Here is a 23,732-nt window from a genome sequence, read left to right as displayed (position 1 = left end):
GGAATGTTAGGCAGATATTTAAGCAACTCTGGTATGGACCATTGGATAGCAGTCAAGAGGGTTATGAGGTATCTTCAGAGAACAAAAGGTTACATGCTCACATATAAGAAATCAGATCGTTTGGAGGTCGTAGGGTATTCTGATTTTGATTTCGCTGGGTGCCAAGATAGCGGAAAGTCTACATCAGGCTATATTTACATGTTAGCTGGAGGAGCTATTTCTTGGAAAAGTGCCAAACAGACACTTGTAGCTTTTTCCACTATGGCAGCAAAATTTGTAGCAGGCTATAAGGCATCGAATCATGGAATACGGCTGCGAAACTTTGTCATTGGGTTGCACATTTTGGAGAATGTAGAAAGACCACTCAAGTTATTTTGTGACAATAATTCAGCAGTATTGTATTCCAATAACAACAGGAGCTCATCCAAGTCAAAGCATATTGACATAAAGTTCCTAATTGTGTAAGAAAGAGTGCAGAGTGGACAAATACCCATAGAGCACATTGGGACACACTCCATGATAGCGGATCCACTCACAAAGGGATTACCACCCAAGGTATTTCATGAGCACATTGCTCATATGGGTGTTATATTGTTTGAGGATATCATGATTTAGTGGGAGTTTGTATTTTATTTGGTTTATGTTTATTTCAGACATTTATGTATTTGATTATTTTTCTGATCAAAAGTGAAGTTTTTCAATTCATTTACTCTAGTTTTGTTATGATTCCGACCTCACTAAAGTTTAAGGAGGACCAGTTGAAAATAGACATGTTTGGTTCACATTGCATGTAATTTCCATGCTACGCATCCATGATTGATCTATGTCATTTGACTGTATTTGTATATGTGACCATTGATGGGTTTAGTCATGATTAATATGACAAAGACCATTTTGATCCTATATGGATATGATTGATGGACGAGATTGTTAAAGAATACATTTATATGTAGCAAGTTTTGAGCTCATAAGGTTGTACATTTGTAAGGAAACATATGTTGCCCAAGTGGGAGATTGTTGGATTAAAATCATATTTTATGGACACATATGTATAATGTATAATGCTATTATAAAGTGTGATATAAAATTAAGTGACCAATTATGTTATACTTAGTTGTGAGCAAGATCAGCACTCATGATAATCATGCTGATATGATTACCAAGTCTTTACTTATAGGCAAGTTTGAGCACTGCTTGAACTTGGTTGATGTTTATTGAGTTAGCCTCCTGGTGCTTTGTGGAAGAGGAAGATTTTGTTTATGTTGAAATCAATTTTCATTTTGAGTATTATAATTTGTGTGAATGTGGAATTTGTTATATATATGACATAAGTTCTAAAGGCCTAGCCCAAGAAACTTTATCATTAAAGATTTCCCTTTTGTGTATAATCTCTGAATTGTATTGCTCAAACACTCTTGTATCATTATTTTGACACAGTGAATTTATCTTCTCTGCACGTGGTTTTTTTTTAACTTTGGGGTTTCTACATAAATTTATGTGTGATCTATATTTTTTTCATTATCTATTATTATATTTTCTTCACAAAATATATTATTTTTTATTTTAAAATATAATTTAAAATTATGATATATTTTTTAAAACTTATGAAATTTACTAATTATAACGTTACACGTGTCAACAGATTTGAGATTAAGGAAAGCACTATTTTGATCATATTTAATAATTTTTTTATTAAAAAAATTAGATTAATAATGCAACAAATTTTCATACTTTTAATAACCACAAATATTCCTATTATTAGTACTACCACAAATATTCCTGCTTTTAATAACGGTAAATAATGAGGAGATATCAAAACTAGAGTACAAATGCGAATAAAGGCAACCTCACAACTAGGTAAATAGATTTTTTGTTTCCTTTCAAAATAATAAAATTATAAGGTTTCAATTCATAAAAAAAAAATTAAGGAAAAAATTAGCAGCCCAACATCAATAAGTACAAATATGTAGAATGTAGAAGTAGATTCGCTTGGCTCTTGTAATACAGGTAAGCTAAACCACAGCTAGAAAACACACGTGTCCGATGGTGGAGGGGCGCTTTACCCACCCGCAGGTGAGCCCTTCTTCACCAAAATTAATAAAATTGATTAAAGAAATGAACGCGTTGTGTTGAGTTTGTGTGTGTGTGTGTGTCAGAGTAGAAAGTCTCCTCTAATCTATATATTTTCAATTTCATTTCCAAAAAAGAAAAAGAAAAGGGTATCAAAATTAGGAGAGCCCATCCTTCAAAAAAAATTAGGAGAGCTCAACTGCCAAAAGTGCCAACCCACAAACCATTTTTGTTTCTCTCTCTCTTTCTCTTCTCTTCCCTGTTCCTCTGATTGTTGAAAAAGGACAAAGGAAAGGTGAGTCGAACAAGGTGTTGGGTAGAGAAATGCAGACGATCTCTAGGGCATCCTCCTGTGCAATGGCCTCCTTCCCTTGTTCCTCTAGGGTCTCTCTCTCTCTCTCTCTCTCTCTCTCTATTCCACACCTTATGATTTTCTTTGTTTGCAGAATTGTGGATTACCCTAGTTTTCTTTTTTCTTGGTTGTGAAATAATGAATTTTGATTAAATGCAGGTGCAAATCTGAACTTTTATTTTTTAAGAAGAAAGTTGATGGCATGCCTGAGCCATTTTTATCTTGTTTGTTTCTTTCTCTGCAGATGTATCAGTGGATTTTTTTTCTTTATTATTATTATTATGGGCTGAAAATTATTATAAACAAGAGACATTGTGGAGATTATTTAGCTCTTATCACTTAGGAAGGGGTATTTTTTGGAACCCTTTTCTTAATTTTTATACATCTATTTATTTATTGCAGTAGTCTAATTTTTGAATTTCACTGCCTTTTCAAATTTTAGGTGAACTGAATTGAATTTCGCTACATAGTAAGTTAAGTAGGACTGATGCAGAAATATTGACTTTGTTATGACATCAATTGTGAATGCCAAAGTGTTGAAGTTGACCAGGCAATTTTTTTTCCTATTTTTAAACCCTTTATCTATCTTTGACACAAGATCTCATACAAAGAATGTCTACAATATTGTCACCTTGATGTTTGTTAGGAAATAAGAATGTAGAAAGCTGTTTTATGTATCATGAAGTCCTTCCTTTGGTATGAAACTCGTCCCAGTTCCTTACCGTTAATTACCACTCTAAACATGTTAATTAATGAAAACCCATCACTTGTTGGTTTTACTCTTGTTCTTGTTTCTTGTAAGGTGATTATTCAATTTTTCTTGCCACTGGAACCTAAATACTTTTGCTTATTCTGTTTTTGAAAAACATGTTTTAGGTAAGGAGTGGGTTTTCTGTATGGCGGGGGATGAGACAACTTTGCCTCAGAAAGGGCTTGCTGTATGGATTTATGAGGTTGTTCTCTTCGCCATTGAAGACCTTGCGTGGAGCTAGTAGAACTCTTCGGGTTGATCAGTTCTGTAGTGTTGTTAATATGTCATCCTCATTGCAAATTGAATTGGTGAGCTCATCTTTTTAATTTTCCCAAAACTTTATTGTTGATTGATTTGATGCTCTGCTTGTTTAACTTAAGAAATTTTGATTTTACCTGTACATTTTTGTTCCTTGTCAGACATGACACATAGACATTTAATGACCTGACATGCTTTGCTTCTAAGAATACAAAGGGAACATCGTATGACATATATTTCACTTGGTACTCTTAGATGAAATCTGACCTTGTAACTATAATTAATCCTGCAGTTAGTAATAATAAGCAACACAATCAATTTTATGATACTTGTTTTATCTTTCAGGTACAATGCCTTAGCGATAATTATGCATATCTTTTACATGATGTGGATACTGGCACAGTTGGTGTGGTTGATCCTTCTGAAGCTGTGCCTGTTATTGAAGCTTTGAGTAAGAAAAATAGAAATTTGACATACATTCTAAACACTCATCATCATCATGATCATACTGGTGGTAACGTGGAGTTGAAAGCAAGGTATGGTGCAAAGGTATGATGACATTAGCCTTTTGATAAGTGACTTTTCTTCTTATTGTTATCTGTTAATAAGTTAATTTTTCATTCTCTTACAGAAAATGAACACATTTGTATCACTTGTTCATGCATAGGTATACACGTTAGGATAGAAGAAAAACTATCATTGATCTTTTGTGGTTGGATTATTTTATCAGTTGATTTGACTCGCAAAGTGTTGTCTTATATTATCAACGCAATTAAACTCCAACATTTATTATTACAAGTATAGGACTCTGCAAATGTTTTCTGCCTGGTAGTGAAATTTTTGCCCCCATTTTTGCTTCTGTACTAATTTTGTCTTGCATAATAGTTATTGGGACTGCTACTCCAAGAAAGTAGCATAAATAGTTGAATTACTTACTGCATCCAATAATAAATTGTTATGGTACTGCTGTACTGGTATCTTATTTAAATGGTAAATTTTTTATAAAAAACATTGTGCAAGAGAGTGAAATATGTAACATGATGCTTGAACTTGATAAAACTAACTAATCTGTAAACTTGTTAGCATAAAACTACTAACTCATTTTGAAATTTTATATTAAACGATAGCATAATTACTGTCCTACCACTACTGTTCATTCAAGATTATAAATTGACTGTAGACACAAATGTTTTTTGTTTATGATATTCGCAAATTATTGATTTTACAAGTAGCCTTAATGTTTTGTGATGATTAGTTTTGTGAACATATACATATATGTATAAATATATTATATTTATATCATCTCTCAAAATTTAGCAGCGTTGTTTTTTTCCTAGTCCAACCAGAATTCTCTAATTTTGCTGATAAGTTTTGTGAATCAATATATCTTCTTTGTGTCTTTTAGGTGATTGGCTCAGCAATAGACAGGGACAGAATTCCGGGCATTGATATTGTTTTGGATGATGGGGATAAGTGGATGTTTGCAGGCCATGAGGTGCATGTTATGGAGACTCCTGGTCATACACGAGGTCATACTTCATGAATTGACTAATCTGAATATCATTTGTACCATTTAGATTTTAATTTGGATAACTAATGAAGCCAAACCACTTTATTGTTATAACTGCCATTGCTCATTAACTGTTTTCTTGTTCTAGGGTGTGAATGGAATTCAATTTATTTTCATGACGAACATATCCCCCGTGCCCTTTGGTTCTATTTGGACTCTTTTTCTTCAATTATATCATTTTTTATCTTGGAACTTCCTTGTTCTGTGTTTTGCTCCTCTAAACCTCTTAGGCATAATGTATGGAATACTATCTAAGCTGCATTACATTTTAATGCTAAAGAAAGCAAATTAAAAGAAAAGTTGAAATATTAGATAAAGGGGTGCTTGTTGCTCTCTTTCTAAACTAACTGGTTACATCTCGTTTTTACTGTGGTTTAGGGCTTATTAGCAGTCATTTACTTTCTTTTTTTTATTATTATTTGGGTTCCCCCTGGAGGAATTCTAGTATATTTTTATATTCGTGCCCTTGTATCTCAAGAACATTTAATGATATAGGTTTAGCCCCAAATTTGTATTGGCCTTAGAATGGGTGGATATGATTCCATCCTACTTTACTTCTTGCGTATTTAATCTCTCTGTTGCTTTGTTACCAGGTCATATCAGCTTCTACTTTCCTGGATCTGGGGCAATTTTCACTGGAGACACACTGTTCAGCTTATCGTGTGGCAAACTGTTTGAAGGAACCCCTGAACAGGTTGTTATTTCTTGGTTGTAGTTTATATGTTTCTTTTGTCTAAATTGTGCCAAATGGGTTTATAAGAAATATAATTTTTCATTGTATTGCTAATTTGTGTGCTATTATTATTATAACTATTGTTTTTAGATTTTCTTTTCTTTTAGAGAAGTGTATAACCCTCTCAAATTGAAGAACATGCTCAGTTAAGTGTCATATTAAGTTTTGTTTTTCAAGAGTATGGATTGAAGGGACCATATATTGATCTATGCAGTTATAACTTGTACGTGGTGAACTTGAATCTATTATGTGAAGAAGGAAATGGGAGAGTTTGATGCAATTTAAATTTAGGTTGTTCTCTGGCCAGTGTTTAGCCTGTAAACTTCAATTTTTTTACTGTTCCCTTTCTTATCAGGAAAATAAATAAATAAAATAAATAACGTGGCAGTTAGTTTTATACCAGATGTGTGGATGTCTTAATAATCTATTTCTTCAATTTTAATGTATTTCGCTTGGAATTAAAATGGCTAGTTTCTTTCTCGCAGATGCTATCATCCCTGAGAAAGATTACGTCTTTGCCAGATGACACGAATGTATACTGTGGCCATGAATATACATTGGTAAGGCGTTTTGCTTTTCCTGGTTCTTTCCAAAAAAAGGGAAAAAAATCTCTTCTTATCATATCTGAAACAATGTCCTGACCGCAGACACTTGTTTTAACAGAGCAATTCAAAGTTTGCATTGTCTATAGAGCCTGAGAATGAGGCACTCCAATCCTATGCAGCGCATGTAGCTCATCTTCGCAACAAGAGCTTGCCTACGGTACTTTCTTGCACTTATACTCCAAAACCAACTTTCTTATGTTCCTGTTGAGGGTGATACGATCTCTTTTCTGATCTTGCAATCTGCAAGTTAGGGTCTGTCTGACAGCCTTGCGAGTTATATCAAGATAGTTAAATTTTCAATTTGCCAATTTTTTTTTAGAAGTTCTTGCATTGAAAGTTTTCTTCAGTGAAATTGACAATTGTTTGGTGATGCATTAGATTCCAACTACCCTCAAACTGGAGAAGGCATGTAATCCATTTCTTCGAACTTCAAGTAAAGAGATCAGGCAGATATTAAACATTCCTTCCACAGCAAATGATGCAGAAGCTTTGGGTGTAATACGCCAGGCTAAGGATAGTTTTTGATATGTTGTAGATAAATTCATCTGTTTTAAGTCCCTAAGATCCTAATTGTTTATATGTCAAAACCCTTTTTAGTTTTTGGATCTACTTGAAGCTGAGGCCTGAGATAGAACATTTGTCTTTATAGGGAAAAGAATGGTGATGATGAAATTATGATTTATAATTTTGTCACCAACCCTCGTTAATTTTTTGTTCCAATTTGGAAAGCCTTGAGATTCTCTATGCAAGGATTTTATCATATGATATTTTTAGTATGTATATATAGTTATAGGGTGTGCAATTATTCTATCAAGCTGATACACATGTTCAAACATTTGTTATTCTGCATGCACGTGTCATCGTGGCAAGCATCTGGAATGGCATTCGAGTGGTCAATAGTGGGGACTGACATGTGTGCGATCGACACTTGAGAGGATGAAATAAAAATATCTTATTTACTCTTTTATCTTGCAAATAGGAGAGACTATTTAATAATATAGCTGTGAACTTGGTTAATTTGACTGAATTATGTTAAAAAGATCTTTATTAGTGTTAGTATTATATAATTTAAAAAAAAATTAAACTAGTCCAGCTTAATTACCTGTTAATAGAAATTACCATCAACATATATAGCACAGAGAATCTAACATAGTACTAACCTCTCAACCCTAAAATATAAGGAAGGGAGAATTTTTTTTTTTTTTATTTTAATATATGATTGGCATTTACTCGAACATAGAATTCTACATTGTTTAGCCCCATTTGATTTACCTAGCCCTTTTTTTTTTCTTTGTTTAGGGTACATTTGGTACCATATTTGGTATTGACATTGACTAAAATATTATACATTTATATGTAAATACAAGTCAATATTAAACATGTTACTGTATAAAAATATGTTGTAAAGTACAATTTATTATAATACAATACAATACGAGGTGTGTTTAGGAAGAAGTTGGCTAAGAGAATTCTTTAGATACAAATCCTTTCCGCCCCTATTTGAATACTCTAATTTGGAAAAGTTGTAAATCTAGTCCGTTATCGATCAAAGTTATACTTATAATCCATTTGTATTTTGTGTAATTTTATATTAAATTATAGTTAGTATTTAATTAATAAAATATATTATTTTAATATATTAATCAATTTGTAGATATAAAAAAATTATTTAAAAAAACTTTTAAGAATTAATAGAAAGAAAGATTTAACCCTTTGAGATATATCCTTTTTAGTATAGTACTTTTTAAGTGGCCTTTGGTTTGAGAGGGAATGAAAATGGAAGAAGAATGGAAATGAGAAAAAGAATAGGAATGGAATGGAATAAAAATTAATATGAATAAAAAAAATGATAAAAAATGAATAATTTTTTTTTCAATCTTACATTGGAATGGTATTTCATTCCATATTCAAATGAAATAGTCATTCTACCAAAACGGTGGAAAAACCATTCCAATACCCTCAAATGCAACCAAATAAAAAAATGAAATGAAAATTGACTTATTTTTATTTCATTTCATTCCATTAACCCCAACTAAAGTGATGCTTGCATAGGAAAAGAAGAATATAAATTAAAAACAAATAGTGCTAAGGTTGCATCATTCAGTATTTATGGTAGGAGATTGTCTTATTGTGCGCAGGACCATACATGAGCGGGTTGCGGTAAGAGTAAATTTTGTGCAAACAAAAAATGAAAATTAATATGGGAAAGAAAGATGTCGTTTCCAGAGGAAAAGAAGAAAATAAATTAAAAACAAAGATGAGTGAAAATAAAAAGGAAAACGCCATTGCTACATTGTCCTAGAGAGGGGTGGAAAAATAGAAAACAGCCTAATTTGATCGCAACCAAAATTTTGAGACGTCCTGGGTTGGCTTGGGTTGGAAGTTGGATGGTATTCGTAAAAACCTGCTGCCGTTTCTACCAGAACTTTGCGTACAACTACAATCCAGCTTTCGAGTAAATTAAGAGGGTCTCACACACACCTACACGTTGTCAAAGATTCAACACTCGTTAGCCAATCAATAGTATCGCATCGCTTTATTAAAAAAAAATAGTATCGCATCGCTTCCGGGCTTTTTTTGTTAATTTTTTCATCACGCCTCTTATTTACTACCCGTATATTAAAAAAAAAGGACCAAATATTACAACATATAAAAAAAGTAACAAAAATGAAATAAAACCAATACAATCAATAGGTCGGCACTGAGAACCGAGACCTATTCCCCATTTCTTCTGAATATCCATCTGGTTTTGCCCGGGGTAAAACTTTTAAGTTCAACAGAAGAACATTGGTCACCTTTTCATTTTGGTTAATCGTTCGGTTAAAAAAAAAATTTGACTTACACTTGCACTCACTCGGTACGAGTCTCTCATCAATAGGACTAATTCGCTCAAAAATTCAAGGCAAACCATTTAAAAACAATCAGGAATACTAACAATTTGAGAATTAAACTTCTAATATAATTATCAATGAATGCATAATTGGAATTGATTAAGGGGCAGGAAGCGCATAACGAGATTACGGAACCCACTTTAACAAGGGATTCTGCTGATTGAAAATGACGAGGAAACCCAACAAAAAAAAAAAAAAATGAAAACTCGATGTTCTGATGTGGTTTACGATTTGATGATCGACAGAAATGATAAAAATAATACATACACAAACCGTGAATTGCTTTGAAGACCCTACAGCGGATTGCCTAAATACTAAATCCATTAATAATAAAACTTATATCTTGAGACATACTAGTAAATACCTACATAGATATGTTAGTTCTACCTAGTTCTCAAAACAGAATAATGTGAAACGCATGTTAAGCACCTTAATATTTAGATGATAAGTTTCTGGTTGTTACCATGCTTTGACTACAATCACAATACTCGATTTTTACAGTTGCAACAAGGTTAAAATCATGTGTGCTGAAGGCTGTTCTATGAAACAGGAAGTAAGAGAATCATGGATTCTGAAAGTAACCTGTGTTATTTATTAAGAATCTTAACAAGATATTTGCCACCTAAATGAATTTAATTATGCCCATCTCGCAAAGGAATGTTTTGCTCATGTGAAACACAAGGCATTAAATTGTTGGAAAGAAAAAAAAAAACAAGAACAAACATGCAGAAGAGAAAAGTGAACGTGATTTATTAACTCTACAATTTGCCAGCACGCAACTAATTTACTAACAAGAAATATAAGCATATATTAGATCAGTAAAACTGTAAAATCCATCAGCCCTAACTAAATGAATAAGCAAAGCTCATTATACATAAATCAAACACGGTTTACTTGGTCATTTCCATTCAAATTTTACCAGTACCACAAGAACATGAATCTGCGAAGCCGTGGAAGGATGATATTGTTACTTTTCTGTAACCTTTCAAACTCTAGAGCAATTAATCTAACTACCCATGTTCCCAAGTTTACTTTTTACCAGTTTGAAAGAGAGAAATAGAGGGTTTTACTAACATGAAGAGAGATTCATGTATAAATTTAAACTATATAGTAGGTTGAGCAGCATGTGCAACACAGATTAAATTCACTAAATATGTAACTGCAGTTACCAGTGCATAATGTCATTTTTCTACCTATACTCAGGACAGGAAACTTTGACAATCAATAATGACAATAATAATAAGCTTTTACTTCCCATCGTTTTACACTGTTTGTATACCTCTGGCAAAGTAGTAATTACAGAGTTTAGACTTTTGTGACATTTAACTTTGTCAGCCATTGCAGTTGCATAGAACTTAAGCAATGATCACTTCAAGTGGCCAAATATGAACAAGAACTATTTCATTAAGTCGCAACTCCACATTTTTTAATATGTAGATCATCATATATAGTAGGTTGCAATAAACCATCCTACTCCTATCATGTTCATACCAGTTTTTCATTTGGGGGAGTCATACTATGATACACCACAAGATAACTTTAACCACTTCACCAATATCATTTTCAACATAATTATTAAGTATTAGTATTGATAACTATATCATTCATAGTCCGGTAAAATACTCCTTTTACCTAGAGAAGCTACCTTAAGAATTCCACTTGTTAATGATTACAGGATACAGCATTTTACAGGAATTTTAAAGGAAACTTGTTAGTTCTTGTTGAGAATCTAAATTCAGAACACCAAATAATTAAGGTGGGAGTAGGCTTAAGTACACATTTTATATTCCCGCAAAGTGAAGTTGCCAAGTCTTATGACTTATCCTCTACATTTGATAGTCTTAAAGTTCATTTTAGAGTCCAATATCTGCTCCCTCGCCTCCAAGGGCAGACACAGAAAATAGTGGGGTATTTTTTGTATGTCGTGTATCCAAAAAAAAAAAAAAAGTTGACGGGATTATGATTCTTAGTCACCTGAAATTATAATTTGCTGGGCTAGTCGTGAACTATATTATGAACTCTATATATAACAAATTACCAAAAATAACTTTACAGAAGAAAAATTTATAATATAGTTCAATAACAAGTCAATATGTACAATCTGACAAAGTCTAAACATAGTTGTCCTATGGTTGGGTTAATCATTTAAGACATACACCATATATATAGCAGGAACATTTTACAAAGGCATATTAACTATATGCAACACATATACTATAACAGCAGAAGGTTAATGAATAGACAATAGAAAATGAGGCATAATATCCATTCCAGAAGACAGTTTAATGCCAGTAGGAAGTTTCACATATGAAAACTAATTCGAGAGATACGTAAGAAAAGTAAAATAAAATGAGTTCGAAAAAATATAGCAGCGACCTCTCAAGCCAAATTGAACAAAATTGAGACTATATAAAACAACTGAACATATACAATTCCAAATTAAGACAAGAAAAATGTGAATCATAGCAACAAGTTAAAATGTAAAACATAAAATTAAAATGGCAGCAACAAACCATCCAAAGGCAAATTTATACTATTTAGCAACAACAATGAAGCAGCTTTAGATTTTCTCTCCGCCTAGACTTTTTAATTACCTACAGAAACGTTCAGATCTAAAATCTCACTACATAACCAGTCTAAATATCTACTTTAAACTCCAAATAAACACCAGTACATCTGACCCATAACTACAATTTTTCAACACAGCAATAGATGGGCATTGAAGAGACAGACCTAATTTCTTATGTCAATTTCAGGGATTACAACAAATAAGAGGCCTTCAGAAACCAGACATTTTAGTACCTCAAACCGGATAGTTAGAACCTTGATTCATAGTGAATCTTTTGGCCACACATTTTGACAACTTGACTGAAATACTAGCCTAGGGGTTTATTTATGGACTAATCAATCCTAGTCTTGCCAAGAAGTCCTATACCATAGATAACTTCATGATTTTTGGCTAATTACTCTTAAAAAATTATTCAGTTTTAAAACTTACATTTATAAGAGTAAATTTACACAGCACAATATATTTTCAAACATAAAATCTAACTAAATCCGGTGAAAATGATTTACTGATTTTAGAAAACATAAACATCAATCAAGATTTGTTTTTGTTTATAACAATTACTTTATTTTTTAAGTGAAAATTAACATCAGACTATAATCTATTCTACAAAGTTGGTGTATTCTTTGTGTATGAGACAGCAAAAGTGTGATTTTTATTTATTTTTTTTTTTTTGTAAATTGGCTCCTCACCCAACCCTACAATATTTGAGAAACATAAAATTATAGCAATTGCAAGGTAAGTACCCAGGTGGGACTTGACCTCAAATCTTGTGGGAGCAAACCACATGCTTGGCAATTTGAGCTACCCATCTTGGGTAAGAGTGAATCACTTTTTAGGATAAAGCATGATTTGATGGAGGTTTTTAAGGGTTTTGCTAAGGATGGGATAATCCCATAGTTCAATGAATGAGACTAACATTTGTCTGACCCCTAAAAAGGCAAACATTTGCAAGGTGAAAGAATTCACGCCAATTAGTCTAATTACGAGTCTTTACAGAACTATCTCCAAGGTACTCGCTTTCAGAATTAAGGAGGTACTTGCTGAGACAATATCAGAGACTCAAGGGGATTGTGGAAGGAGGTTTTAGACTCGGTCTTGGTGGAGGATAAAGTGGTAGAGAAATACAAGAGTAGTGGGAGGAAAGGTATGGTTTTCGAAATGACTTTGAAAAAGCATATGACTATGTAGAGTGGCAATTCCTAGATAAAAAAGGGTTTGGTAGAGTTTGGAGGAGGTGGATTAAAAGATTTCTTTCGTCAGTCTCATGTTCTATCTTCATCAACAGTAGACCTGGAGGAAAGTTTAAAGGTTCTAGAGGTTTAAGACAGGTGGACCCTTCATCCATTTCTTGTTCACTATTGTGGCTGATGTTTTGGGGAGAATGTTAGAAAAAGCAAGAAACGGGTCTTTCTTCAAGGGTTTTCAGTTTGGAAGAGATAAGGTTGAGGTGAGACACCTTCAGTTTACTGATGACACGTTATTTTTTGTAAATGATAATATCTCTTTAACAAAATTATTAGATATTATCAAGGCTTTTTGTGGTGTTTCGAGATTCAGAATATATATTAATATTATCAAGGGGCTTTTGTGGAAGGAGGTAGATTTTAGACTCGGTCTTGTGTGTTTGCTGCAAAGCAAATGGGGATCCAATTACACATTTAGTCATGGAATGTTCACCAGTAAGTCTAGTATTAAAACTGTGGGCTAAGCTTACTCAAGGAACTTAGCATTTTCCGGAGTATGCCACAACAATGTACCCAGTTGTTCGCTTGTAAACTGAAAGGGGACAGACACATCTCATCTTTGTGGACAGCAGCAGTACTGGCCATTTTTTGGGCTGTGTGGTTTGAAAAAAACAGCAAAATATTTGATGACAGAGAAGAAACATAAAAAAAATTTGGGAAAAGATTAAATTATGGGTAACAACTTGGGTTTAAAATCCAAAGGATTTGAAGGACTCCCTATCTTAGATTTAAGCAGAGAATGGAGCAATTTCTTGTAATTTGGTTTCTTTCTTTTCTTTTTTTCCCCTATTATTTGTTTGTTCTTCTAGCTGTTTCCAGGTTCATGTTATCATTTTGAGTTTAACATGTTCCTTTTACTTTGTATTTTATCTCATTTGATCAATACAAAGTTTAGTTTCTATTAAAAATAAAAAACAATAGTGATTTCACATTTTTTCTTTGGTGAAAATTCTTGGCAGGGTTCACATTGACTTGGTCGAATCCAAGGATATGATTTTGGTTTTAAAAAAGAAGCTGTTATAGAATTGTGAAGTGTCAACTGTCGAAAAAAGAATGATAGGAGCATTTACTATACAGAGAACTATTTATTGCTGTCTGGATTAAACATGAGAAATTATTTAGCCGTTGTTATTGTTTCTGATCTGTTAAAAGACTAGGAAAGTTATAGTAATTAAGAGGGGTTTCGGGTAATTTTTATCACTTCTTGTCTATACTGTAATTTTTTTCTGGTAGTTTGGCCTTCTTGGTTTTCGGGTGAGATAACTTTACTCTAACTCTCATTTGTGTGTACTTTATCTCCCTATTGAATGTACAAGGTTTGTTTCCTATAAAAAAAATTAAAAGGAAATAAAGGAATAAAATATTTTAGAAATTGAAAAGAATTTAAACTAACTGAATTATAAATAAGTAAAATAATTGGAAGTATCCGCCATAAACAAAAATAATAAAAATCAAAATTAACAGGAGCAGAAACAGAAACAGAAACAGATTCATAGCGGAAGATTGAAGCTATCATCTTTACAACAAAGCAAGATGTATTCTAAAGCCCATTACAGAGAGTAATACTCTTCAATGCCCAAAAATTTGGATTCTTCTCACCACAATCAACTTGAATAAATATCATCTCACTGCAAAAACTTTAATGGCACATTATTCTTGCCCAAAAGAATACCGATTCTCAATATTTTGTCCTATGCTAATACATGTAAGTTGTAACTGTCCAGACATACACAAGAAAACTCTTCCCAAAACTCTAGTGTTCAAAGCATAATATAAAGTCTGACACAGCACTAAACACAATTCTCACAGCAAGCTATACAGCCAGGAATATCCAAAATTCCAACTTTCCCATCTAAAATTCTAAGCTAGGCCTAAGTCTGACGGAAAAGAAATTAAAGAACAAAAAAAAAATCACCATAACAAGTAAAAGCAGTCAATTTTAACTTAGTCAACTTGCAATGAATATGAAAGATATATCTTCCCCAAAAGAAAACCCATGAATGGAAGTTATTGTAGGAGAAGTTACCTAGATGCAGCTATTTCATTGCTGACTTCCAGAACCCCGCCCTGGTTGAGCACCAACATGCTGCTGCCGCTGCTGAATTTGAAGAAGCAGGTTTGCTGCAAATTGCAGTGTTGATTGATAACGCTGGTTCTTATCAACCTCACCCTCTGATGTTCCCTGGCCAGCTCCAAGGATTGCAGATTGCAGCTGCTGCACCTGATTTGAAACTTCTGCATTCACCATGTCAGAAGCTAACGGCGCTACACTTTGTGATTGCACAGAATTAGCACTGTAAGACTGAATAGAAAAAGTCACAGGATTGGTAAGTTGCTGAGCAACAGTAGGATGGTACAACCCAGAAGCATCTGTTCCATGTGCCTGATATTGGGTGACATGTGGGGATGCAACGGTTTGTCCGCCTTGAGCAGGTACTGAAAAGTTACTCATAGGCCTAGACTGCAGCGACTGACTTACACTAGAGTCTTGGAACTGAGTGCTTCCAAGGTGTAGTTGTGCAGAGTGGCTATGTGTATGTGAGACAGTTGGATAAGACTGCAGTTGCGCGAGGTTCTGGCCATGAGGATTAAATTGATTCCCCAATTGTTGTAATCCATGCCCTGTATGGTCATAAGTTTGGTGATGATCTTGTTTCCATCCAGGAGGAATTAATTTATTCGGTGCAACAGGAGGAAGTGAAGGCTGAATTGTTGTGCCCAATGGTTTTGCATTCTCTGGAGCAGAAGACTGAGCATTTGCAGGAATTAAAGATGCTAGGGTCGCAATCAGCTCAGGTGTCAATGCAACTCCAGCTTGTGACAGTGCTCCAGCATTATTAGATGCATAATCTTGTGATACTGATTGCACTCCAGGTGACTCACTTGTAGGTGGAAAAAATTGTTTTATAGGAGGCTTAGATTCCTCGTGCAAAACCCTTCCATAATCCATTTGCATAACTCGTTCCTCCTTTGATGCAACACCACCATACTCCATTTGAGAAGGAATCTGATGTCTATCATTATACTGTGAAGGAATAGGCAGAAGTGCCTGTTGCTGCCCCAAGGTGCTACTAGAAACTTGTGGAAATTTGAGAACAACACCATATAGGCGTTCAGGACCAACAACTTTCAAAACCTTTGTTAAAAATTCTGAAGGGGGTACTAAAAATAAGGTGGTCCCATCATCAAACTTGGCAACACCAGCCCTATTTTTGGCACCTAAATAACGAAGAAATTCAGTGTAGGAAGCAAAATCTTCCTCACTATCAGGCAAGAAGAACACAATTTCAAATCCAATTGCTTCAGCATAGTGTTTAGTTAACATATCCAATCCTGTTCTAGCAGAGCAATTGACTACTTCAGGACTGCAAGACAATAAACACCCACGTTAAAACTTGATTGCAATGTACGCGCATTGACAAGAAAAAGAAGCAGGAGCACCTAAGACAGAGCAGCTAGACAGAAGTTCTTGTAGCGGCTCGCAAAAACATCTAAAGGAAAACAATAACAAATGCAAAATGGAAAATACTCACAGCTCAGATCCTATTCCTTTTCCAATTGGGACACAACGAGCATGACAAACAGGAGTCCCACCCTTGGCAATCATCCCACGCCAGACATAATCACTATCAGAATGACCTTGAGCTGCTCCTCCAGTTGAAACCCTTGTACCAACTGGACTAAGGCGACCCTTCCCTTGAACATTTCCAAATGGGCCAGAAGCACCTCCATCAACTGCATAAGATTGATCCAACCCCAGCCCATGGTCATCAAGTTTTCTTAATGGAAAAGAAGTATCTTCAATAGACATTGGGCCATCTATCCTAGACCGTTTAGAATCCCTCTGAAAATGGTTAACATCCAACACATCCCATGCACCAGATGCAGATCTTGTGTTTCCACGAATGCTTGACACAGGAGAAGACAGCACACCAGCCGCAGGAGGAGATGGCCTTCCCCAGCTTGAACTCATCAAATTTTTGGAATTGCCATCCTGATAATTAGGAAGATTTGCCAAATCATTAATCTTTGGGCCTGAAAGCAGAGGTTCAAATCTTCCTTGATGACCCAAAGGCCTCATGGCCATATTAGGCCCAAGAATTCCACCACTTGGTAGTGGTCCAGGAAAATTATTTGACATCATCGGATGATTTGGACCATACATATCCATCTGCAAAGGTCGAAAAGGGTCGTTGAACACCATATCTGGCCCAGGCCCTTTACCTGCCGGTGCCAACCCGCTACTTGAGAACATAATGCTAATTCGAGGATCATTGAAGAGTTTACCTTGCAAGCCCTCCTTGGCACGCCGAGCTTCATCAACACTTCTGAATTCCACAAAAGAGTAATGCCTCTCGGGGAAACTTTTAATCCTCTCAATCTCACCAAACAAAATCATTGCATTATGCAGCATTTGCTCATCAATCTGAAGAGAAGGAGGGTAACCTATCCACAAAACATTACTTGGTTGGCCATCTCCTTTCCGTCCCCCTGGAGCTTGAGAATACTACACAAAACACAAAATTACACAAATAAATTAAACTGATATGAAAATATTGACACATTGCTGTAATCTCCAATTCTGTAGACAGCTTTCTGACAAAATAATATTATAGTCCGTCATGCCCTAGAAGATTATTTTAGACATTTAATAATTTTATGGTATCATGGTAGCAAAAAAAAAGCCATAGGTATAAGTAGCACAGAGGTTGCTGCTAAAATTTTCAAAAGACTCACCAGTTGTCTTTTATGAAAAGAATGAAAATCAGCCGGACCCATGCTCCTGCCCTGAAATTGTCCATCTCTGGAATCTGGCCACTGTTCCTGTTCCATTAAACATGAGAAACATAAGCTCATTTGAAAGAAAGAAAAAAAGTAACTACATTTCAATCAGAGAGAGAGAGTGTTCAGACTTGATACATATCTGAAATTTATTCAATAATAATAACAACTTGATCATTGATAATGCGAATTGATAATAATAACAACTTGATCATTGATAATGCGAATTTATAATTAAAAAATAAAATAAAAAAGTAATAAAATGATTCAATATAACAACATAAATGGCAAACCACTGTACTAACATTAATCTTTCAATAGATTTAAAAATAAATGAGACAGCATAACACATATACTCAAATCATACGCTAAAGTTTTAAATAATATTTAACTGAATTATCTTCAAAAATCATAGCATTTGTCATTTAACCTTAACAAAAAAAGAAAAACCTTGAGTTATTCACGAAATTGACTCTCACGATGTGAACTAGTATAAAAACCCTATGACCATATTGCATCTCATAGAGAAAACAATAAAGATATAAATAAGAACTTACCCTTCTTGAAGGTTGCGACCGAAGAAAATCCACACGTATCTGCTCACCTCCCAGACGCTTACCATTCATGTTTCTCATTGCTTGGGAAGCATCTTCGAGTCTGAAAAATTCAATAAAAGCAGTATTTCGATCTCTAAGAAACTTGAAGTCCTCAATTTTCCCAAACTTAAGAAACTCTTCTTCTAGTTCTTCCTTGGAAACAGAAGGGCTAATTCCACCCACCCATAGATGCTTACAAGGTTTTGCCTGAAAACAGGAATTAGCAACAAAAGCAAGTGTCACTCCAAAAAATTTGATTGACAGATGACCAATCAAAGTAATAAAGAATTAAACAAATGATAGTGGCATATTTCAGGACCATCTACCTAATCATTGACTGTAGATGTACACAACATTTTTGGCAGGAAAATATTATTATTATAATTGCCAAAAGTATGTTTTATGAATGAATCTTGAAGAAATGGAATCAGGAACAATGAAATGTGTAATAAATAGGGAAAAGAAAAAAGAGACACAAACACAAACACCCAGAAAGAGAGAGAGAGAGAATGAATGAGCAAGAACGCCATGAAAGCTTACAAACACATGATTATGTGCAAGCAGACTAGATCTAGTGGATAATAACCATAATATCTATTGAATGTGCAAAGACAAAGTACAGGTGGAACTTTAGGACATAAGACCCTCGATGGAAGACAACAATTTCATTGAAGTCATCCCTCACTCGTAACTATTCATGTTAAAGAATGTGTGGTATATCTCATCATTTATAGCTCACTAAAGACCAACTCTCCACAAGTGTATCAAACAACTATGGAAACCAAGGCACAATAAAGCACACCTAAACCATCACTTGTTTGCAATTTATTAATTTTACGACTAGAAACAGAGTTTAATTTAGCAAGAACAAGACTCATGGATAGAATAAAACTCATACAAGGTTAAACACAACTTTAACAAATATCTGAGTCAACTTAAATATAAGACACAAAAAGAACAGAAAGAATGACAAATATGACATCTGAAGTTAATTGTGAGATTTCATAAATTTTAAAATGGTAGAATATTTTTAACAATTTGGAAACTCTAAAATTATATCCTTTGAAAGAACAAAGACTATGTAATGATGAAGACAATTGCTTCTTATAAACCATATATAAGTCCTGTCAAGTTTGAGCTAAAGATAGGGGTTTGGGGAAAGAAACTAATAACTCTTGAGGTAGTTGATCTAGCAAATTTGGCTGTAAAGGTAAAAGTAGTACTTGAGAACCTAAATATATCTTCAGAATGGGGTTGAAAAATGTAAAGGATTGGATCCAAGTAGGAATTTCAGTGTAAAAATAGCACACAAATGAGCAAGCATTGATAAATTTACATATTTTCAAGTGATGAATTCAGATATGACGTTCCATCAAGCCTGGCGAAATTGGAAGGTAAAAGAAAGATTGAATAATTCAATATCTCGACCTATCCTTGCCAACAAAGTAGTCCTCTTAAGTCAGATTTCTTTTAGTAAACAGGTTCTATAAAAGTGTTCATGAGGAGCTTTTAAATATATCACCACAGGCATCTCAAAGGAGGTTCCCTCAAAAGATTACTAGTATACAAAAACAACTCCCAACCTGCCCTTTTTATATAAAAAAAAAGTGCAGCTATCTCCAATCAAATTTAACACAACCATCAATCAAGTTCATACCCTTACTTTTCAACCAATAAGGACAAGTGATACTGATCAATCAATAAACAAACTCTATTAAAAATGGCACACATCTCTTATGACACATGTACATGAGTTCATGGGGAGCTTCTAAATATATCACCATAGGCATCTCAAGGGAGCTTCCCTCAAAAGACTACCTAGCATACTAAAAGATTCCCCACCTATGTAAACCCCTTTTATGAAAAAGTGCAACTATCTCTTATGAACATGGACATGAGTTGATTATGATAAGCACGCTGCTAAATCTAATTTAATCTTCAAAAATAGTGAGAGATTGCAGTGTTAACGAAAGAACTCAGTTCTCAGACCTTTATTGAGCACAAGACTCAAATGACTCTTGGTCATTCATACTCATAGAGACATAGACCATAAAGACAAGTCACATTCTTAATGAATGACTGACTTATTTCAACATTATTTGCTTAGTCAAATTAATCCATAATTTAATTAATCTAGTTATTATGTATCTCGAACTTAGTATCTGCTGAAATTTAAAAAAAGATTGTTAATCAAGTTCTTCAAAACCCTGATAATTTGAGAATTATCATTCATAATCATTGACCATTAAGACAAGTCAAATTCTTAACAACTGCTTTATCTTAGTGTCTGAAATTTTTGAGGTATTATGTAAGTAATAACTCAATGTTGGTCTGAACTTCAAGTTTGCAAGAGACAACAGTAACAAAATTAACAAATAAACTCAAACTCTTGTTTGTTACTCTATTATTTGTCGCATGATCAAATTCATAGCTACTATTATTATTGAAGGCGAGTAAAATTTCATTAGTAAATTCAGGATTTGTTAGGTCGTATAGATGGCAACATAAACATTGGTGGTCACAGTTCGTAGATGATCCTCATATGACCATTGGGCAATTTGCACACCAAATTCATAAAAAGAAAAAACAGTTGATACAAGTCCTGAAAATACGATAGCCCAATTTTACCTCCTACAATGCAATTGTAATAGCTCGAGAAACAACCTCACCCTAAGTACAATATGACAACCTAAACTACAGCCTTTAAACTAAATCCAATACTAAAACATTGCAGTTAAGGACCTCAAACAATTGTTTGATATAAGACTGACATTACATTATATTTACATTGTCTTACGCACATTCAAGATACAACTCATTGCAAGCACAAAATGGCGAGGATGTAGAATCATAAGAATATTACTGGAGTTTAAGTTCCATCAAGTGCTAGTAAGAAGCTACAACGCAGCATTTGTGCCGTTCATACTTAACCTATGTTGTGCTGTAAGGTAACAAAATTATTATACAGTTAAATGCAGGTCAGTATAAGACTTTGAGCCTTGTCCTAAATATATGCAAAGAATTAAAGCTGCTATCCACTTGTTAGATTTGAGTCATATGTCTCATTAAAATCTTCTGAGCTACTGTTTATCTTTGCCTATGTCTCATGAAATTCTTCAACATTTTATATATTATGTACCGCAGAAAAGTCCAAGGCTATATGTTTGGAGCTTGGATTTGGATCAATTAAGGGGGAAAAAAAAAGATAACCATTTTCTTGTCTTTGGATTAAAAAGAAACGAGGGCGGGGAAGAATTTTGGGGAAAGTTAAAAGGAAATTTCATGTAGTTTTAGGAGGATTTAGAATTATCACAATTCGAAAAATAAATTTCTAAAAAGGAATAGATCAAATATTGGTAGAAAAGTTGATCATTTTCTTAACTTTATTCTCAATCGCATTTTCCTCAACAAAACCCGGATCCAAACAAAAATAACGCAACAATATTACACATAAGCTCATAGTATTAGATTGATTAATGATTTTAACTATAAAATTCAATTTCGAGCTTGCCTCTAGATATCTATCTAGATCTTAGAGATTCTATAAATTACATCTAAAACAGCGGCTGAATTTGATATTGGAACAGAATAATTTCGACGGGTTTTTGAATTTTAACGTGGCTAAACAAATAAAACAACACATCCAATTGAAATTGTGTGAATCCAAAAACCCTGTTTCAAAATCTACAAAACTCAATAATTCAAACATAATATTATAATGACAACAAATACCAAATAAACCTAGCAAAACCCAAAGATCAGAACGAACCGGTCGCGCGAACTCGATCTTAATGGGGTTGCCACGAAGAAGTGTCCCTTGCAAAGCGTCCTTGGCGGCCTTAGCGTCCTCCATACGCTTAAAAAACAGAAATGCATAGCTCCGGGACGAGTATGATGTGACACTGTCGAGCGCACCGTACTGAGCGAAAAGGTCCATGAGATCGGAATCAGCGACATCGCTAGCCAAGTTCCCAACCCAAAGGTTATTCGAGGGGGTCTCGGAATCTTCCGGGCCTCCCTGCTTGCTCGATTTCATCGGAGGCGCCATTAGCAACGAAACCCTAGAACAACTAAACCTCGTTTCAAAGGGTTTTCTTAGTAATGAAGATGATTGTCAACAATTAGGGTTAGGGTTTAGAGGAAATCGAAGAAGATGTAACGGGGGATTGTAGAGAATTAGGGGAATATGAGTGGTAAAATCAAAAAGGAGGGAAAGAGAAGAGTTGAGGATATTGTGGGGTACAAGCTTCTCACAGTGAGAGAGAGGACATCCGTCACTCGAGAATGTGTTTTGTTTTTCTTTTTTCCTTATTTGCGTAGGAGGTCGCTGATTATATAGACAGTTTAACAAGTTGGTCTCCAAACTTTTTTTTTTTAGTAAATTGTTCTCCAAACTTTATTTTTAGTAAATTGGTATCCTAACTTTTTTTTTTGGGCAATGATAACCTCGTTGAAAATAATCAAAATATCGTACAACCTATAAACTAAACATTACTAAGAAAGGAGGGATGTCATTTAGCCAAACAAGTTGTCTATTCATCCGAAGAGCATGCATAGTTAATTCATGAGCAGTCATATTGGCTGAATTTTTTTATTTTTAGCAAATTGTTCTCCAAACTTTTTTTTTAGTAAATTGGTATCCTAACTTTGATTTTTAATCTACTGCTAATTTTCTACTTTTTTTTTTTTGGAAAAACAGAGCTTTATTACTAAGCCAAATTAGCTAAAAGTAAATAGTAACAATGAGCAGGAACATTACCCTGAGTAAGAACACAATCCGTTGTGAAATAAGGGCTCTAGCCAAAAAATGAGCCACTTAATTCGTAGATCGCTTTACAAAACAAATAGAGACATTCTCTAAATCTAAGATAATACTACAACAGTCAGAAATCACAAGGCCAAGTGTTGAAACCATCTGCACTTTATTCTGAATAGCATGAACAACCACTAGGAAATTTGACTCTATTAAGACATTGAACAAGTCTTTCCTTTTAATCCAACTTAGAGCCTCTTTGATTCCAAAAGCATCACCCAATACTGCATCCATTTTACCTCTCTTCCACCAACACAGAGCTTCAATTAGATGACAATTACTATCCTTTGCCACACAACTGAACTCGTACCTCTTCTCATATTCATTGACAGAGACATCTACATTAATCTTCATCATTCCAACATTAGGCTTAGTCCATCGCTCCTTACCATCACCTCAACAACTATTTCCTTAAGATGGTATACTTTTCTTTTGAGCATCCAACCATTAATGAAAACAGGTCTTGCTTAATGTTAATACTTGGTCTACCAAATGAGA

The 23,732-nt window shown here is 34.1% G+C and overlaps 2 protein-coding genes across 4 annotated transcripts; one reads left to right on the top strand and one right to left on the bottom strand.

Annotated features, from left to right (window-relative positions):
* The first annotated feature begins 2,131 nt into the window (after nt 1-2,131).
* LOC133818815 (probable hydroxyacylglutathione hydrolase 2, chloroplastic) lies at nt 2,132-7,106 on the top strand. Its single transcript, XM_062251883.1, has 8 exons — nt 2,132-2,454; nt 3,299-3,481; nt 3,777-3,980; nt 4,837-4,960; nt 5,595-5,695; nt 6,220-6,294; nt 6,398-6,496; nt 6,718-7,106. Exons 1-8 carry the CDS (start codon nt 2,395-2,397, stop codon nt 6,862-6,864), a joined length of 993 nt encoding a protein of 330 aa, XP_062107867.1. The 5' UTR covers nt 2,132-2,394; the 3' UTR covers nt 6,865-7,106.
* A 1,313-nt stretch (nt 7,107-8,419) lies between these two features.
* Nucleotides 8,420-22,740, bottom strand: LOC133818814 (flowering time control protein FPA). Of its 3 annotated transcripts, none has more exons than XM_062251881.1 (6): nt 22,191-22,739; nt 18,383-18,628; nt 17,781-17,867; nt 16,577-17,550; nt 15,070-16,408; nt 8,420-8,820 (listed from the first exon to the last, which is right to left on the bottom strand). In XM_062251881.1, exons 1-5 carry the CDS (start codon nt 22,467-22,469, stop codon nt 15,085-15,087), a joined length of 2,910 nt encoding a protein of 969 aa, XP_062107865.1. In that variant the 5' UTR covers nt 22,470-22,739; the 3' UTR covers nt 8,420-8,820; nt 15,070-15,084. The 3 variants fall into 3 exon arrangements, with proteins under 3 accessions (XP_062107865.1, XP_062107866.1, XP_062107864.1); XM_062251882.1 differs by lacking the exon at nt 8,420-8,820 and adding an exon at nt 14,416-14,671 and having other exon boundaries at nt 22,191-22,740; XM_062251880.1 differs by lacking the exon at nt 8,420-8,820 and having other exon boundaries at nt 14,515-16,408; nt 22,191-22,740.
* Nucleotides 22,741-23,732: the final 992 nt, after the last annotated feature.

This window comes from Humulus lupulus, chromosome 2 (genome assembly GCF_963169125.1).
Source record: "Humulus lupulus chromosome 2, drHumLupu1.1, whole genome shotgun sequence".
Lineage (NCBI taxonomy): Eukaryota > Viridiplantae > Streptophyta > Magnoliopsida > Rosales > Cannabaceae > Humulus > Humulus lupulus.
This window is presented reverse-complemented; position numbering and strand designations above follow the sequence as displayed.

Bases quoted from the DNA above. Each gene is read 5' to 3' on its own strand.
- LOC133818815 (XM_062251883.1), top strand. From the start codon at position 2,395: ATGCAGACGATCTCTAGGGCATCCTCCTGTGCAATGGCCTCCTTCCCT. The intron at 3,981-4,836 runs GTATGATGACAT...TGTGTCTTTTAG, and splicing joins AAGCAAGGTATGGTGCAAAG to GTGATTGGCTCAGCAATAGA. The intron at 4,961-5,594 runs GTCATACTTCAT...CTTTGTTACCAG, and splicing joins GACTCCTGGTCATACACGAG to GTCATATCAGCTTCTACTTT.
- LOC133818814 (XM_062251882.1), bottom strand. From the start codon at position 22,469: ATGGCGCCTCCGATGAAATCGAGCAAGCAGGGAGGCCCGGAAGATTCC. The intron at 17,551-17,780 runs GTGAGTCTTTTG...TGTTTTGTGTAG, and splicing joins CTTTTCATAAAAGACAACTG to TATTCTCAAGCTCCAGGGGG. The intron at 16,409-16,576 runs GTGAGTATTTTC...ATTGTCTTGCAG, and splicing joins AAAGGAATAGGATCTGAGCT to TCCTGAAGTAGTCAATTGCT.